Here is a 15,814-nt window from a genome sequence, read left to right as displayed (position 1 = left end):
GCAACTCAGTCAGTTTTTTTTGACAATTCACATATATTGTGTAACGAAAATATCATGTAATATTCTATAGGATGAAAGCATTGCCATCACTCACCGTGTGATAGATAACTCAAAAAGACAGTATCCAGATTAATATGCAACGTTTCAGTCCATTTATAATTATAGATGAGCGAACAGCGTTCGATCGAGTACATGTTCAATCAGATATCAGGCTGTTCGAGATGTTCGATTCGAGTTGAACACCAGGTGGCAAACTCACTAAAAATTCGTATCCCCTCCCACCTTCCCTGGCACTTTTTTTGCACCAATAACTGCGCAGGGGAGGTGGGACAGGAACTATGACAATGGAGGCATTGAAAAAAAAATCGGAAAAAGTAATTGGCTGGCTAATTCAGGTGACCTCCAATTTATACGAACACTGGATTTAATATCCGGTTCATATGAGACTGTGAACTATGTGACTGTGAGACAGGGATAGATGTACAGGCAGGGTTAGCTAAGGATTACCTTTATTTAGGTGGGAATGTCACTCAAACAGCTCTTTGGAACTCTATCTGGTCGGGATCCCTGTCAGCTTGCGATATGCGCGAGCTGACTTTTTCCCATAGGAATGCATTGACCAGTGTTGATTGGCCAAATGCCATACAGAGTACAGCATTCAGCCAATCAACGCTGGTTCTGCTGGAGGCTCGTCTGCGAGGAGGCGGAGTCTAATATCGGCCCAGAATGGAGACTGCTGTGGACCGATCTTAGACTCCGCCGTCCACATCATCACATTATGGATGCCGGCATTGCTTACATCTCATGAAACGTTACACAGCATATTCTTTACACAATATGGATTGTCCAAAAACAAACTAAAAAAACAACTGATAATTTGCGTTGATCAGGCGTGCATGCTATGGTTTCTTCTCTTAGTTAAAAGCACAGAGCTCAGTCAGGAATCTGAGCTTTATTGTGGATGGATCTCTCAGCTTTCATATGATAACAGAAACACTATTCTCACTGGTATAGATACAACCACATAAAGTGACTCTGGCATTGGCAATTGCCACAAATATACCGACTGGCAATACACACTTGAGTACAGGTGTACAGGACAGACTCTCTTTGGCACTACTTGGTTAGAGCATTGGTAGTGACAACTTTAGAGTCTGTTTTCAACTGAAAGTAAAATATATATTAGAAGGATGTTCACTAAACACCCCCAACACAAGAGCGAAAAGTTAAACCAAACTTACTTTAAGTGTCGGAACTAAGAAAACAGTGAATTGTTTCTCACAAAATTCTTTCTAACTTGCACTGTAACATGCTACCTATGGATCTGACTAAATTTTCCAAGTGACAGTATTGCTTCAAATACATTCACTTTTAGCTTCGTTGCGCTTTCCATGCTCTTACCTGCCGGATAAGAGAGGCATATGTGAATGGTGGGCGAACCTCAGCATTTTTATAAAACTCATGATTCTGAGCAAGCTCTAAAAATCAAAAGACAAAAAGGCTGCATTAGCACTTATGTAACTGCATATACTCACAATCCATTTATACGGAATAGTAACAGTGGGGAATGTGTAGCCATTGTGTTTACTGTGCATCATTTTGTTCTTTTTCTTTTAAGGAACATTTTAAGCACACCTCCATTCATCCATAAAATTCCAGTTTGACTGTAGTTAAGCTTAATATCCCACACCCAAGCCACACTCACCGGGGTCCAGGATGCTGTGGAAGGTGGAGATGTATGCTGGGGTCCTCACACTGTACAGCTGTTTCTGTGCCTGCAGAACTGACATGGATGGAACAAGCTAGTCCCAGTGAATTTATTTTCTGACTATCGAAATAATGACTCTGTTTAACAATGTGGAGCTTTATGAATAAAAGGGTAATAATTGTCTATTTCTAACTATTTATTCCTGCAGAGTCACTATTTAAGTCAAGGAAAAAAAAAAATCACTGGTGACTATCATTTCTCTCCATGTAACAGGGAGGCTTAAAGACAAATAAAGCAGCCTTTACATGCAAATACCCTGCATACCCAGCTCCGGAGATTTATGTCAAAGAGTGGGAAATTAGGGTTAACCTCAGTATAAACTGAAATCTTGGCTTTTGGTTAGAAGTGTGCTTTAAGTACTATTGTGAAAACTTCACCTTTTATTACGCAGATTTGTAAGATAGTGTACTATTAACGTAGGAGTCTATGTGTTTGCATATCTAAGAAAACAGAAGTTTCATATAGCAACTACCAGAGAGACATACAGAGGCCTACTTAATGCTGGAAAAATTGTTAAAAATGGCAGACAATACACAAGTTAGAGCAAGCATAGAAAAAAAATGTAATGCAAAATTGTGCAGGAGTAAGGATTTGCACAAAGCAGCATTCACCTGAAGATATTGGAGTGCAGAACTTATCCACTATCCTTCTCCGTACAGGACCCATGCTAGGCAGACTTGATGAGCTGATCACAGATGTACCTGCTCTCATTGGAGTGATTGGGGCTGTTGCAGAGGTTGGAGGTTGAGGTAAGCCATCTGGGTAGTTGTCTGGAGACATTTTGGTATGGGATGCACTGGAGACCAAATTAAGCTGGAAAAAAAAACAAATGAATGAGATGTGCAAGGACATGAGCACCTGGCTAGAAGAAGAGGGAACAGGGATAGTGGTTCAGACTTACTGGTTGGCTGAAGGGTTTTGGTTCTGTTGGCCTCATGTGCAGATGTGTCATCATTGCTTGTAACCGCTCACTCTCTTTTGCCAACTAACATAAAAACAATGTACCATCGTGAATCTTTTATCAATAAGCAACTCAGGGATTGTGATTATTAAAAGGAATTTTTGCACTAAGTCACAGGATAAGGAATAAAGGTGTGGTCGCTTGACTGCTTGGACTCCCATAGATCAGAAGTTTCCCTGACTGCTCTATGTGAAGAGCTCCATACTGGAAGTTCATCCAAAATATTGAATGAACCAGGGGCTACACATGCATAGAACACAGCACAGCCCTTTTACCCTATAAAGCTTCAGGGAAAGTGGCAGGCACTATTCTTCTGATCACTGGAGATTATGTTATAACCCCTTTAAAACATTTCTAAACACATGAAATTAATGGAGAATGGATTTTACTGCCATTTACCTGTATTTCCAGCTGCTGAACTACCTGCATCTGTACCCGGCACTGCGCTGTGCTACGATCATCCAGCGCATGTTCTGTGTTTAAATGCCTTTAAAGAACATAAAAGGTATAGGATTATAATACTGTATCAAGCAATACGAAATAGAACCATTGCTCGGCAAAGTTGAGATCCACAGACCTAAATGTAATCCATTCAATACTAACAATAAATAATAACAACTAATATTATGATGTCAGAACTTATAATAGTGCACAATGTATAGATAAATGCAAACACATGCACACAACTATATGTTTAACTAGACTAGATCTAATAGTAAAAATCTGTAAAAAATGCTTTTAAAAAAAAAATTTGGATGCATTGTTTGAAAGTCTCTGTCGCATACAATAATATGTAGATCTTGGGGCCACACGGTGGCTCAGTGGTTAGCACTGCAGCCTTGCAGCGCTGGAATCCTAGGTTCAAATCCTGCCAAGGGCAAAAAAAACATCTGCAAGGAGTTTGCATGTTCTCCCCGTGTTTGCGTGGATTTCCATCCCATATTCCAAAAACATACTGATAGGGAAAAAAATGTACATTGTGGGGCTCACAATCTTCATAAAAAAAAAAAAAATGTAGGTCTTCAGAAGCTGCATTTCTCACATACACCTGTAAATAGGTTTGGCGTCAGTTGCAAACCTGAAGTTTGTGACTTTTTTGTGTTCTAAGAGGGTAAAAAATCTCCCTACTGTCTCTTGTTCTGGAGGTCCTGTCCAGCATTACAACTGAAAATCTATTAATCTGAATTGGCTCTGTGTAATGCCGACTTTCTCAGGAAAACTGAATACTCACTGCCAAGTTTTCCCACAGACATCTGATTTTCAGGGCTTCTAACAGCAAGATACTTTTGAGTCAGCTAATCATCAAGGAACCCTCTAAAAGCTATGGGTATTCCAAAGCACCAATAACCTCTTCCCACTCAGTGCCGTACTACTAAGTAGTGCTGAGTGAAGAGTTAATGCTCAGTGACATAATAGTACAGCGCTGTAATGCCTTGGGCACAGGAGCACTGCAGCATTGCCTCCAGCAACCCATCCAGATGGATTGGTCCAGTGGTGGTCCCTCCACGGTATCCAGGTTGTCTGGGGGCAAGATGTCGCCCCTCCTCCTCCTGAGATAAGATTGTGGAGTCCAAGTGTTTGCCATGGCAGTCAGGAGACCAAGCAACATACATGTAGATCCCAGGTTCAAATTCCCTTGTGGGGCAGTTAAAAAAACCCATAAAGTTTAAAGTCCAGACAGTACGGCACACAGTAGCAGAAGTTTGACATGGAGATCCCAATGTAGATCTCAATTCCAGACTGTGTTTTTAACAGCAAATCATGGTATCCCCTCTTCTATCAATCAGAGTGCATACTATACTATTGCTCTCTGATTGTCAAATAAAGGGATAAATAAATACCTCTCAAGAGTTCTTTTTTCTTATGTCCACAGTACAAACAAAACACCTGGACATCCAGCAGGTCATTAGATCTAGAATTATGGCTCTCTAACACCAGTATTGATGAACCTCAGGAACTTCAAAGGTTGTGTCCATAATATGTGAGCAATAAAGCGGCTGCGTTACACCAATCTGAAACTGGCCTTAGCTGGCTATAGAGATTATAATTATTCATTGGAGTTACAATTATATATATTATATTCTTATGTAAATCCCTATTTAATTTGTATGCACAGAATTGCTTGCTGCATTTGTACCAATTTTGGCATTTCTTTAACACCTGCACTTGTAAATATACATTATATGTTGTTGGCGTCGATGATCCGCCTATATTCAGCAAATTGCTGCCGTCGATGGTTTGCTTGCTATGGTGTTTTGGTAGTTCTCAAGCTGTCATGCTGTTGAACTTGTTCCTTACGCCGTGCCTGTGATTGTTCCGACATCTCAGCAGCTCGCTGGGATGCCATATAATGAGCGAGTTGTTGGCATTGATGATCCGCCTGCTCCGGCGTTTCGGCAGCTGTCAAGCTGGCCTGCTGCTAAACGCATTCCTTGAACTCGATCCTCGCACTGTGCCCGTGATTGTTCTGGCATCTCAGCAGCTCGCTGGGATGCCATATAATGAGCGTTTGTTGGCGTTGATGATCCCCTTAAGCTCTGCTTGAGGAGAACTCTGTTGGCTTCTGGCTACCTTCATAGCTGTCATTGCATATTGCCTGGTGCTGATCAGATAATATGCAAATGCATATACACAATCCACTGAGGGTTAGCTGAGCTTTTACATAGAGAGATAACAGACCTGGCGTTATCAGAAGCTGAGATAAGCTGCTGCAAGAGCAGTGTAATATAATATGTGAACATAAATTCATAACAGTCATGAAGCCATGTCATTTACCAGGATAAAAAGTAGCCTATATTTTAATCGAGGTTACAAACTATGTGCCAAATGTCATTCAAATCCTTTCAGCCGTTTTTGCGTGATTGAGGAACAAACATCCAAATATAGAAACATCCAAACACACACAAACATCCAAACACACACAAACATCCAAACCACACAAACATCCAAACCCACACAAACATCCAAACCCACACAAACATCCAAACTTTCACATTTATAATATTAGTAGGATAGGATATATATGTGTTTGTGTGTATGTGTGATATGTATGAATTCTTCACATCTTGCAGGTTTCTAGAAAGTACATTTTGTTTGCAGAAATGGATTGCTTGAGCAAGCACTTTAACGACAAATTTGAATTTTTGTGCAATTTTTGCTTGTAATCTCTGTTTACTGCAAAGTTGCATGAAGGTAGTTGTATATATGAAACATTAAGTTGTGTTTTATATACTGTATGCTGTGCAATCTCAAAAAAAGTAAAATTTTGGTGTCACAGGGAATGACAGCAAATATTGCTTGTCTTCTGTATCAGTGTTTTTGAGAGTACAAACTCTTGTTATAGGTTTGCAGTATATATAAACACTTTAATCTATTATTTTATGTGTGTTTTGTGTGTGAATGTACGATTGAATATGAATTTTAGCTGCAAATATAGGCATTAGGGTGCATGCACACTACGTAACGCCGGGCGTGTATGAGAGCCGTACACGCCGGCGTTACAGCAGGGCTGCCGAACACTTCCCATTCACTTCAATGGGAGCGCTCGTAACAGCGGCGTTTACGAGCGCTCCCATTGAAGTGAATGGGAAGTGTTCGGCAGTCTGCTGTAATGCCGGCGTGTACGGCTCTCATACACGCCCGGCGTTACTCAGTGTGCATGCACCCTTAGTGCATTTTTTAAAAAATTATTTATGTTTGTCAAAAAGTTACATGAAGGTGGACATGGCTATTGATAACCTATTAAGACACATGTATTCTTCAGGTTGTCTACTTTCAAGAAATATATAGGGTTAACGGTTGCACTTGCTTTTCACAGTGTGTAATCCCTACATGATGATATTTTTTTAAACATTTCCAGCTTCAAAGTAGATTTTTGTTCCTTCCAGTTCTGGTGATTTGCACATGTTAAACTTATTTTTAGGAGATGTGGTGCATATAACTTTTTGTTTGTTTTCAACTTTTAGCAACTAATTTTTTTTTTGTATTATTTGATAAAACAAACACGTTAAATCAAAATTGTATGAAGGTGCCAGTTCCTATACAGTACCGACATTTTGACAATGTTGCAGGTGTCTACTTTCAAAAATATTTAGGTATGGGATAACAAAATCTGCAACAAAAAAACTGCGTTTCTGCAACATGGGACCTCAGCCTAACAATGAAATCATGAAAAGTCTGATTATACAATGTGCATACATTGTAATAGACTGTGCTTATTTAAAGTTGATACTAACTTGATAAACTGTCCCATATCCTCACACAAAGCCTCACAGCCCGGCCATCGACATTCGCCATGTCCAAAAAGTGGGTGTGAACTGGGAGGTACCTCATAATGTGATGAACTGTGAAAAGAAATGAAACAAACAATAGAAATTACAGAAGAAAGTAGTGGATGAAGATTAAAAGAGTTTTTCATGATCAGATATCAATGGCCTATTCCAGTGATGGCGAACCTATGGCACGCGTGCCAGAGAGGGCACGCAGAGCCCTCCATGCTGGCACGCGTGCGGTCGCCCGGATCGCTCACCAACAGGGAATCCGGTACAGGATTCCCCGTTGATGAGCGATCACTGCCTTCAGTTGTATGTGCAAATGCACATACAGCTGAAAGCTGTCAGGGTAGGCCGCGGATCGCGCGACCGCGGCCTACACTGGCTGCAGAGTTTGACCTCTGCCCCGACGCGGGCGCGATGACGTCATCAGCGCCGCCAGTGACAAGAAAGTGGATGCCGGCGGCTCTTCAGGGGTGAGTATGAGAGTGGCTCACTGTGTATATGATGTTGGGGGGAGCGCTTATAATACTTGGTGGGGTGTATGATACTGGGGGGGAGTGTATAATACTGGGTGGGGTGTATAATACTGGGTGGGGTGTATAATACTGGGGGGAGTGTATAATACTGAGGGGGCTTATAATACTGGGGGGAGTGTATAATACTGGGGGGGCTTATAATACTGGGTGGGGTGTATAATACTGGGGGGAGTGTATAATACTGGGGGGAGTGTACAATACTGAGGGGGCTTATAATACTGGGGGGAGTGTATAATACTGGGGGGGCTTATAATACTGGGGTGGCTTATAATACTGGGGGGTGTACTAAAGAGCATATAATACTGGGGGGGGGGGCTATTTATAAGCACACAATACTGTGTGTGGATGCCACTGTGGAGCATATAATCCTGTGAGGGGGGGGGACACCTACTGCGGAGCATATAACACTGGGGGGCTACTGTGGTACTGTGGAGAATATAATATTGTGTGGTGGGCCCACTGCAGAGCATATAATACTGTCTGGGGTCCCCTCACTATTTATATCACACAGTATCTGTTTTATAGCAGACGTGATATTAGTACAGGATGTAAGAATATTACACGGTAACTATAAAACAGATCCTGTGCGATGTAAATAGTGAAAATTAATTGTTCAAAGTACCAAATGCCGAGACCTTTACATTTCAGTACATCGTTGTTTGTATTATTGAAAGCTCTGTAAAGCCCCACATGACTGTAATTTTTGGTCAGTAACTGTCCGCAATTGTGGATCCGCATAGTATTAAGTCTATATTGTCGTGTTGGCACTCCGCGGAAATTTTGTGGGTTTTGGGTTGCAGTTTGGGCACTCGGTCTCTAAAAGGTTCGCCATCACTGGCCTATTCTATTGGTCAGGTCATTGATATCAAGTTGGTGGGAGCTCAATAACCCCATGATCAGCTGTTCTCAACACAGTGCGGGATGCTAGAAACAGATACACTGTGTAGTGACTGTGCCGAGCAGCAATAGTGTGGCACTACACAATGTATGGAGCAGCCTGCTTCTGGCTCTGTGCAGCACCACTAAGGATAAATTAACAATACCTGATCTTAAATAACTCCCTTGGGTAACAGTAGCAGAGTGGATATGTTCTACCCCTATACCCTTGTTAACTTGCTTTGTGAAAAGACTTTATATAAACAAGTCAGTAACTACTGATGGATACAGGAATCAGGCAGAAAGGCAGCCTGACCTGAGATATTTACAGTACTGCACTTATAAATGCCTGTGCTGCTTATGTCATTACCTGTCCCGCCGTGGATTCTGTAGGGCACTTTGACCATTGGGTAGAGAAGGGTGAACTGTGGGAGGAGACACCTTGCTGCTTGAGAATGAGGTAGAGATTGTGCTGCTCAGTTCTGCATTATCTTGTTTGCTGGAATCCTCTTGACTATTACTCATCTCCTTCAGGAGCTGCTGAAGATCTGATGGGGATACAGCTAGCAGGAGATTCCAAAATCATGTGTAAGGAAATATTCATGTCAGACGCTTCCTATCCCTTACAAATAGTCCTTTTCTGCCATGTTCTGTATGACAGGACATTGCAGGCTTCATCATTCATGTCAGAGTACAAAACATCAGGCCAAACAAAATACCTTTTTTATGCAGATACTTATGAATACTAACCTTGTGGCAGGCCTGGCAATGTCACTTGTCCTTGGCCTGGCTGCAGTCCTACTAGGCTTTGTCTTTGCAGATTTAATAAGTGCTGCTGTTGTAGCTGCTGCATCTGTAATAGCTGTTGTTGGAATGCTAGCTGTTTATTCCCCAGCGCTGCCTGGAAATCAGATATCTCAGTAAGAATTACACAAGCAATAACAAGCGTTTATACAATGCTATGTCAACATATGGAAAACAGTCAGGTATTTAGAGGGATGAACACAGAGCAGACAGTGACTAATATGCAAGACTCATAGTTTCCTGAGAGTTTAACCTCGTAAATTCATGTAAGATGACCATAAGAACGACCATAGTTTTTTTTAATGTAGATTGTGAGCACCATATAGGGCTCACAATGTACATTTTTTTTCAGTATGTTTTTGGAGTATGGGATGGAAATCCACACAAACACGGGAAGAACATATAAACTTCTTGCAGATGGTTTTTTCCCTTGGCGGGATTCGAAACAAGGACTGCAAGGCTGCAGTGCTAATCACTGAGCCACTGTGTGGCCCCTCTCCCATAGTTTTTGACAAATGCAGCACTTGAAAGGTGGTGGCTGATGCACACCTTGAGAAGGTGGTTGCACAGGGAAGGGTTAAACCTCTGACTGCGCATTCATTGTGCCCCTATGCACAGTGTTAGTAAAGTTAGTGCACCGCAAGTATTATTGTCCGTTGGTTCTATCATGGGTTTATGATGTATTTGTACTGTGTGTTCTGGTACTTTCTAGATGCTGTATTACACTAGGCTTCCAGAGAGGAAGACTGAAGCTGCACTCAGGAGTCGAGCCGTAGAAGAAATTGTCTGTTGCTCCACTATAGTATGACTTTACTGATGTCATGTTACCGTCGCTACCTATGGCAGGAAATGGCCAAGCATTTAAGGGTCATTCCCACACTTTGGAGCCAGGAAGACAGAGAAACAACTTGCAGGAAAAGAAGGGCAACTAGCAGTAGGATCCTGGGTACTGCGGTGACAGAACCCCCATAGAGATTCATTGCCTGTCATCTCTGCAAATACCATCTGCTGCGGTAAAAAGGAAACCATAATATGTAACTAGGTGTTATGTGTTCTATCTCTGATAGTGGAAGACTTCAAATGACCTACAGAGACTCTGTAAATCAAAGTGTCCATAAAGGAACTCACTCCATTTCACAAATAAGTAAAAGCTGCAGACATTAAAATGTAGTGGATCAAGTGAAGGTATGTCCATTGGAAAAGTCATTCCACTTAACTATTTTACAGCTTTTCTTTCTTCCCCAGTAGCAGTCTCACGTCTAAGGAAGGTCCATGGACTGGAGTCACAGTGTGACTGAATGTACATGGGTTGCATTTCCATTGAATATATCATCACTTAATCCACTACATCTGAATGGCAGAAGTTTTATTTACTTGGACAGTGACTCTGTGAAGGCAAGACAGTGAAGCAGTACCTTGATGGTAACAGGAGTGCAGTGCCAGTTGTATTGAGCACCATATTGCTACTGTCCTTGTAGCAGCAATTGCCCATGATGCCTGCTACACCCTTGTCTTTTAATGCTATATACTTTAGCAGACAACCTATAGTTATTGCCCTTTTTTGTTTGATTCAACAAAAACCTTTTACAAGGTCCTCCCTGGTAAAATAACAAAGAAGAGTGGTCAGATACATTTGAGACCACTATCAATTATTTTTCTTTTTTCTCATTGGAGCACCCTAAATTTTCTGGAGTCACCCATGTTAGTTACTAGAAAGCAATTAATCTTTAAAGGGGCTCTATCAGCAAAATTAAGAGCCCCACATATGCCTGAATAGCCTTTAAAAAGGCTATTCAGGCATATGTGGGGCTCTTAATTTTAACCACCCGTTTTAAAATAATACCCTAAAAACGAATATGCAAATGATATTTACCAGTGCACGGTGGGTGGTCGTGCACTGGCCGACGTCATCTTGCTCTCACGCCTTCCACTTCTTTCTTCTTCCAGCGATGCCCTCCTGTCCTGGCTCTTCCACGCCTTGATCTTCTGTTCTTCCGGAATGAAGAGGTTCGCAAGCGTACTGCGCATGTGCAGTACGCTCGCGTAGTTCTACGGGGAACTTAGAACCACTACAAAAATGGCCCCACAGCATGCACAGTAGCGCTCCGAAGGGAGCGCTACTGCACACGCGTGGGATTTGAATCAAACCCGCTGGAACAACAGAAGATCAAGGCGGGGAAGAGCGAGGACAGGAGGACGTTGCTGGAAGATGAAAGAAGACGAAGGAGTGACAACAAAATGACATCCGACCACCATGCACGGTTAAGTATCATTTGCATATTCGTTTTTAGGGTATTATTTTAAAATGGGGGGAGTGTTAAAATAAGATTAGCGGTGCCTGAATAGCCTTTTTAAAGGCTATTCAGGCATATGTGGGGCTCATACAGCATAATTTTGCTGATAGAGCCACTTTAATGCTGGCTTCTCATAGCATGAGATGAAGATGCCATACAATTTCACTTATAAATCTGCAGACATATTGGCAGCTCCTTGTAGTCAGATAAAAGCCCTTAAAGCTTATATGCATTTTAGAAGTCTTCTGATATGTCTGCAAATGGTATTGGTTGCATATTTGGATATTGGTTTTATAATGTACGTATTCATGCACTTACATTCAATGACCTCATGGTACTGGCTAGTTGTACCAGTCATCCGCTATCATACATTGCTCTCTGTAAAGTTGGAATTGTTGACCTGTGGGACTGATTTGAGTGGAGTTGGAGTAGAAATTTACTGATTCTAACTCTGGCTTGGAACTGAACTGATGAAAAAGTATATGTTACTCACTCACTGCCTAGTATACATCTGGTGCTGATAGGGGCTGTGTGACTTACCCTGTGTACAAGCAGCACTCTGCAAATCTAAGAATTGATGTCACATGGAAATGGGATGTGTATTAGTAAGTACAACCACCAGGCAAGTAGTATACTGTGGAATAATGTAATTGCCCACATATCCACTTTAAATGGACTTTCCAGCCCTAAAAGCCATTTTCATACTGATGACCTATCCATAGTATTGATCTTCAGTGCGTGATCAACTGTTCTGGCAGTCTCCAGAGGCTGGAAGTTACATCAGTAGATGGGCGGGGGGAGGGGACCTATTCACATCAGTGAGGAAAATTATTTTGGGACCGGTAAGACCCTTTAATATTGTATGACAAATTTACTGGGCTGTATTCAGGGGGCTGTAGTATACAGTCTGTAAATTCTTTCCTTATGATCAGTTAAATAAAATTAACTAGTGTGTCCTGAGGTAGGGACTGGATTTGCAGCCATAACACAGATGTGTTACTATTATCTGAACAGAGTTTTAGGAAAGTTCATAAATTGTAACCATAAAAATATATGCTATGTTTAACTGAATGAATCTAAGGTTCTTATTTCTTAAATTTTTTTTTATAAATAAATAATAAAGTCCGCCATTTATGAAGGAGTAAGCTGGAGTCAGAATCAGTCTGCATTAGCTACTCCATAGCTTTAATTCTTAGGGTAAAATAAGTGTGCATATTAATGGATGGATCAGGATTAGAAGGATGAGATTGGAAAGTATTCAGTTTAGCATCTGCTCACCTCTTTAGACTGCTGTTTCCCTGCCTGTTGTTGGGAAAGTAACTGGAGGTGTAGCTGTTCTTGTTGCTTCTTGTAATATTCTTGAAGCTGCCAAGATAAAAAGGAAATACAATAACTACCCGGAAACAGTGATTGAAAGTATTTTGTCTGCATGCTAAATATTGGAAATAAAACATATATAAGGCTAGGCTCACACTTGCGCTGAGCTCTCTGTTGTTCAGGTCTGGCAGAGTACTCGAACAATAAAAAGCTATCCGATAATACTAGACTATATTGGGGTCACCTGAGTGTCTGTCAGGTTTCTGGTTTTATACTGAAACCGGTGGAGAGAGAAAAGTTCTTCGATCAGGACTTTTCTCTCCGTCGAATATCAGCAGTTTCTGCGGCGGAATCTCCAACCCAGATGTGAACTAGCCTAAGACTTACAAGTTAGTGCTGCAGCTTCTTCATCATTTATACGGGACATTGCCATCCATCTGATGGAGGTTGTATATGCAGATTACTGTAACTCTGCTTCATTGAAGAGAATAGGGGAAAGCTATGTGTAGTACCATGCAAAGCCCCATTCAAGAGCTGACTGGCATAAAGTCAAATCATAAAGATAGGGAATCAAAAACCATAAACTGTGCAAAAATATGAAAACCCACTGAGGTCACTATCCCAGCCTCCTTCATACCCTCACCATACCCCCTTTGGGAAAGTCGGGGAGGAGGTACAGCATTAAAAAACAAATTGCAACTTTTTATGCCTTGCACACCAAAAAATGGATTTAAAGGGATTCTACCATTAAAAAACTTTTTTCTGTGGATAATACATCGGAATAGCCTTTAGAAAGGCTATTCGTCTCCTACCTTTAGATGGGATCTCCGCCACGCCGTTCCATATTAATACCGTTTTTTACTGGTATATAAATTAGTTCTCTGGCAGCGCTGAAAATGCGATGAGGGAGTCCCCACCGCTGCCCGAGAACAGGATCCTGCGCGCCTCTGTCTTCTGCTGGATCCTCCTCTTCTTTCTTCAGCAGCGTCACCTCTGTCGGCTCTTACACTAGTAGAGCCGACTGCGCATGCGCGGCCATAGTTCCGAGGCCGCAATTGCGAGCATGCAGTCGGCTCTACTAGTGTAAGAGCCGACAGAGGTGATGCTGCTGAAGAAATAAGGGGAGGATCCAGCAGAAGACAGAGGCGTTGCAGGATCCTGTTCTTGGGCAGCGGTTGGGACGCCCTCATCGCATTTTCAGCGCTGGGGCCCGCCCCCATCGCTGCCAGAGAACTAATTTACATAACAGTAAAAAACGGTATTACTAAGGAGATCCCATCTAAAGGTAGGAGACGAATAGCCTTTCTAAAGGCTATTCCGACGTGTTAGCCACAGAAAAAAGCTTTTTAATGGTAGAATCCCTTTAAAACCCATAATAAATCTAGGCTAATGTGCATATATGATATCTATACAATAATATCTCTTGGCATAATATTCATAAAGAAAAATTGGCTTGGAGTATATATTAATATTTAACAATTGTTTTGCATATGTAGCTCTAGTCAAGGCTTCTAATCATATTTTCATGTGTGAAGCAGAATTTACCTGTTGTAACATAAGAGCTTGCTGCTGTTGCATGACGGCCTGGAGCTGAGCTGGAGACAATATCTGCTGCATCTGTTGCTGTGTGATCATTTGTGGGGACATCATAGCAACTGAAACTGGGACCTGTAGTAATGATACAGAAAAGATATGATCTTTGTAGCCATCTGCTAGAAAATACATCTGCTTCACTGCACAACTGTGCAATGGTCTCACCTGAACTGAAGGCTGCTTGTTCTCAGTACTGCTCGGAGTGCTCAGTCCTGTTGCCTGCTGGAGCAGAAGCTGCCTGGCCATCTGTAGAGCCTACAGGAAAAATGATGAACATAGCCAGTTTATCTGCTGTAATGCATGTAGCATAGTTTATAGTTATCAAATAAAATGTCATCCATGTTGTCCTCTGTTCATTCCTTTACTTTCAACTTTTCCCTTAATTTTCCTTTTCTTATTTTATAACTTTCCCTCGTAAATATATATAGAATAAAATTCTTTAAATGTAAGTTATTATTATGTAAGCGTAATTATAGTTTTGGACAACTTTTGATTTTACAGCAGTATTTGTATCATTAAAAAATTTTGTGATATACTTTATTAAATTTTGGTTCCTTCATGTGAAATCCTATATTACTTTGAAAGTTGTCCAAAAGTTTAGTTATGCTTTATAGGAGTAATAATATTGAGCTCACTCAAATAATGATTTGTGACAATTTGTAATTTGCTAAGAGATGTAAAATTTGACAATTTCATTAAGAAGGAAGACTGAATACTTTGCTCAGATATATATTTTTTAAGGTGACTTCCAGTCTCCATGTGGTTTCTCAGACTAATGAGAGACCACATCAGTAGCTGATTTGTATGCGTTTCGGTTGATCTGTCCACATGTTAGCACTGGAAGCTACTGCACAGGACAGGGTCAGAACCAATTCTGCGCATATTCAAGTAAGGGCGGGTTCACACAGCGCCCAATTTCCGTTTTGCATGTTTCCGGTTTATGCCCGAGAAACTGGACAGGAGACGGAAACCTGCAGTCAGTTTCCAGACCCATTCATTTGAATGGGTTTGGAAAGTGTCCAGCCATGAGCGCCCATGAGCGTTTTGTGGTCTCCGCGGTGAAACTGGATTTCTTTTTTAACCGTACACAAAGTCGGACATGCAGGACATGTGTCTGGTCAATGCCTCAGAGACTCCAAGCAGTTGTTAAAGCCAGAGGTTGTGCAACAAAGTGAGTGCTAGTGATGTGTTGGAGTGTTATTTTGTTTGTTTTTCATGATTCCATAATTTTTTCCTCAGAATTGAGTGATTCCATAATTTATTCCCTGGCTACCACAATTATTTTTCTTGATTTATTTTGGTGTTTCTTAAAGCCAGAAAGTTGCCATATGAAATGCCTTTAGTTCTTTTCATGGCTGTGATCTGCTTTTTTTCTACAAAATTAAACAACT

General features: G+C 41.3%; 1 protein-coding gene across 1 annotated transcript in view; it reads right to left on the bottom strand.

Annotated features, from left to right (window-relative positions):
* Positions 1-15,814, bottom strand: part of FOXP4 (forkhead box P4) — a 64,073-nt gene that overhangs the window by 13,374 nt on the left and 34,885 nt on the right. Inside the window, exons 4-14 of the mRNA XM_075264289.1 lie at positions 14,589-14,678; positions 14,376-14,498; positions 12,792-12,878; positions 9,166-9,316; positions 8,786-8,978; positions 6,965-7,072; positions 3,129-3,216; positions 2,670-2,753; positions 2,380-2,581; positions 1,706-1,783; positions 1,402-1,478 (exon numbers count right to left, since the gene is read on the bottom strand). Of these exons, the coding sequence (XP_075120390.1) occupies positions 1,402-1,478; positions 1,706-1,783; positions 2,380-2,581; positions 2,670-2,753; positions 3,129-3,216; positions 6,965-7,072; positions 8,786-8,978; positions 9,166-9,316; positions 12,792-12,878; positions 14,376-14,498; positions 14,589-14,678 (1,281 nt within the window). The remainder of the gene's footprint in view (positions 1-1,401; positions 1,479-1,705; positions 1,784-2,379; positions 2,582-2,669; positions 2,754-3,128; positions 3,217-6,964; positions 7,073-8,785; positions 8,979-9,165; positions 9,317-12,791; positions 12,879-14,375; positions 14,499-14,588; positions 14,679-15,814) is intronic.

Source organism: Leptodactylus fuscus, chromosome 2 (assembly GCF_031893055.1).
Source record: "Leptodactylus fuscus isolate aLepFus1 chromosome 2, aLepFus1.hap2, whole genome shotgun sequence".
Classification (NCBI taxonomy): domain Eukaryota; kingdom Metazoa; phylum Chordata; class Amphibia; order Anura; family Leptodactylidae; genus Leptodactylus; species Leptodactylus fuscus.
The sequence above is the reverse complement of the archived record's forward strand: the minus strand, read 5'-3'. Positions and strand labels throughout refer to the sequence as shown.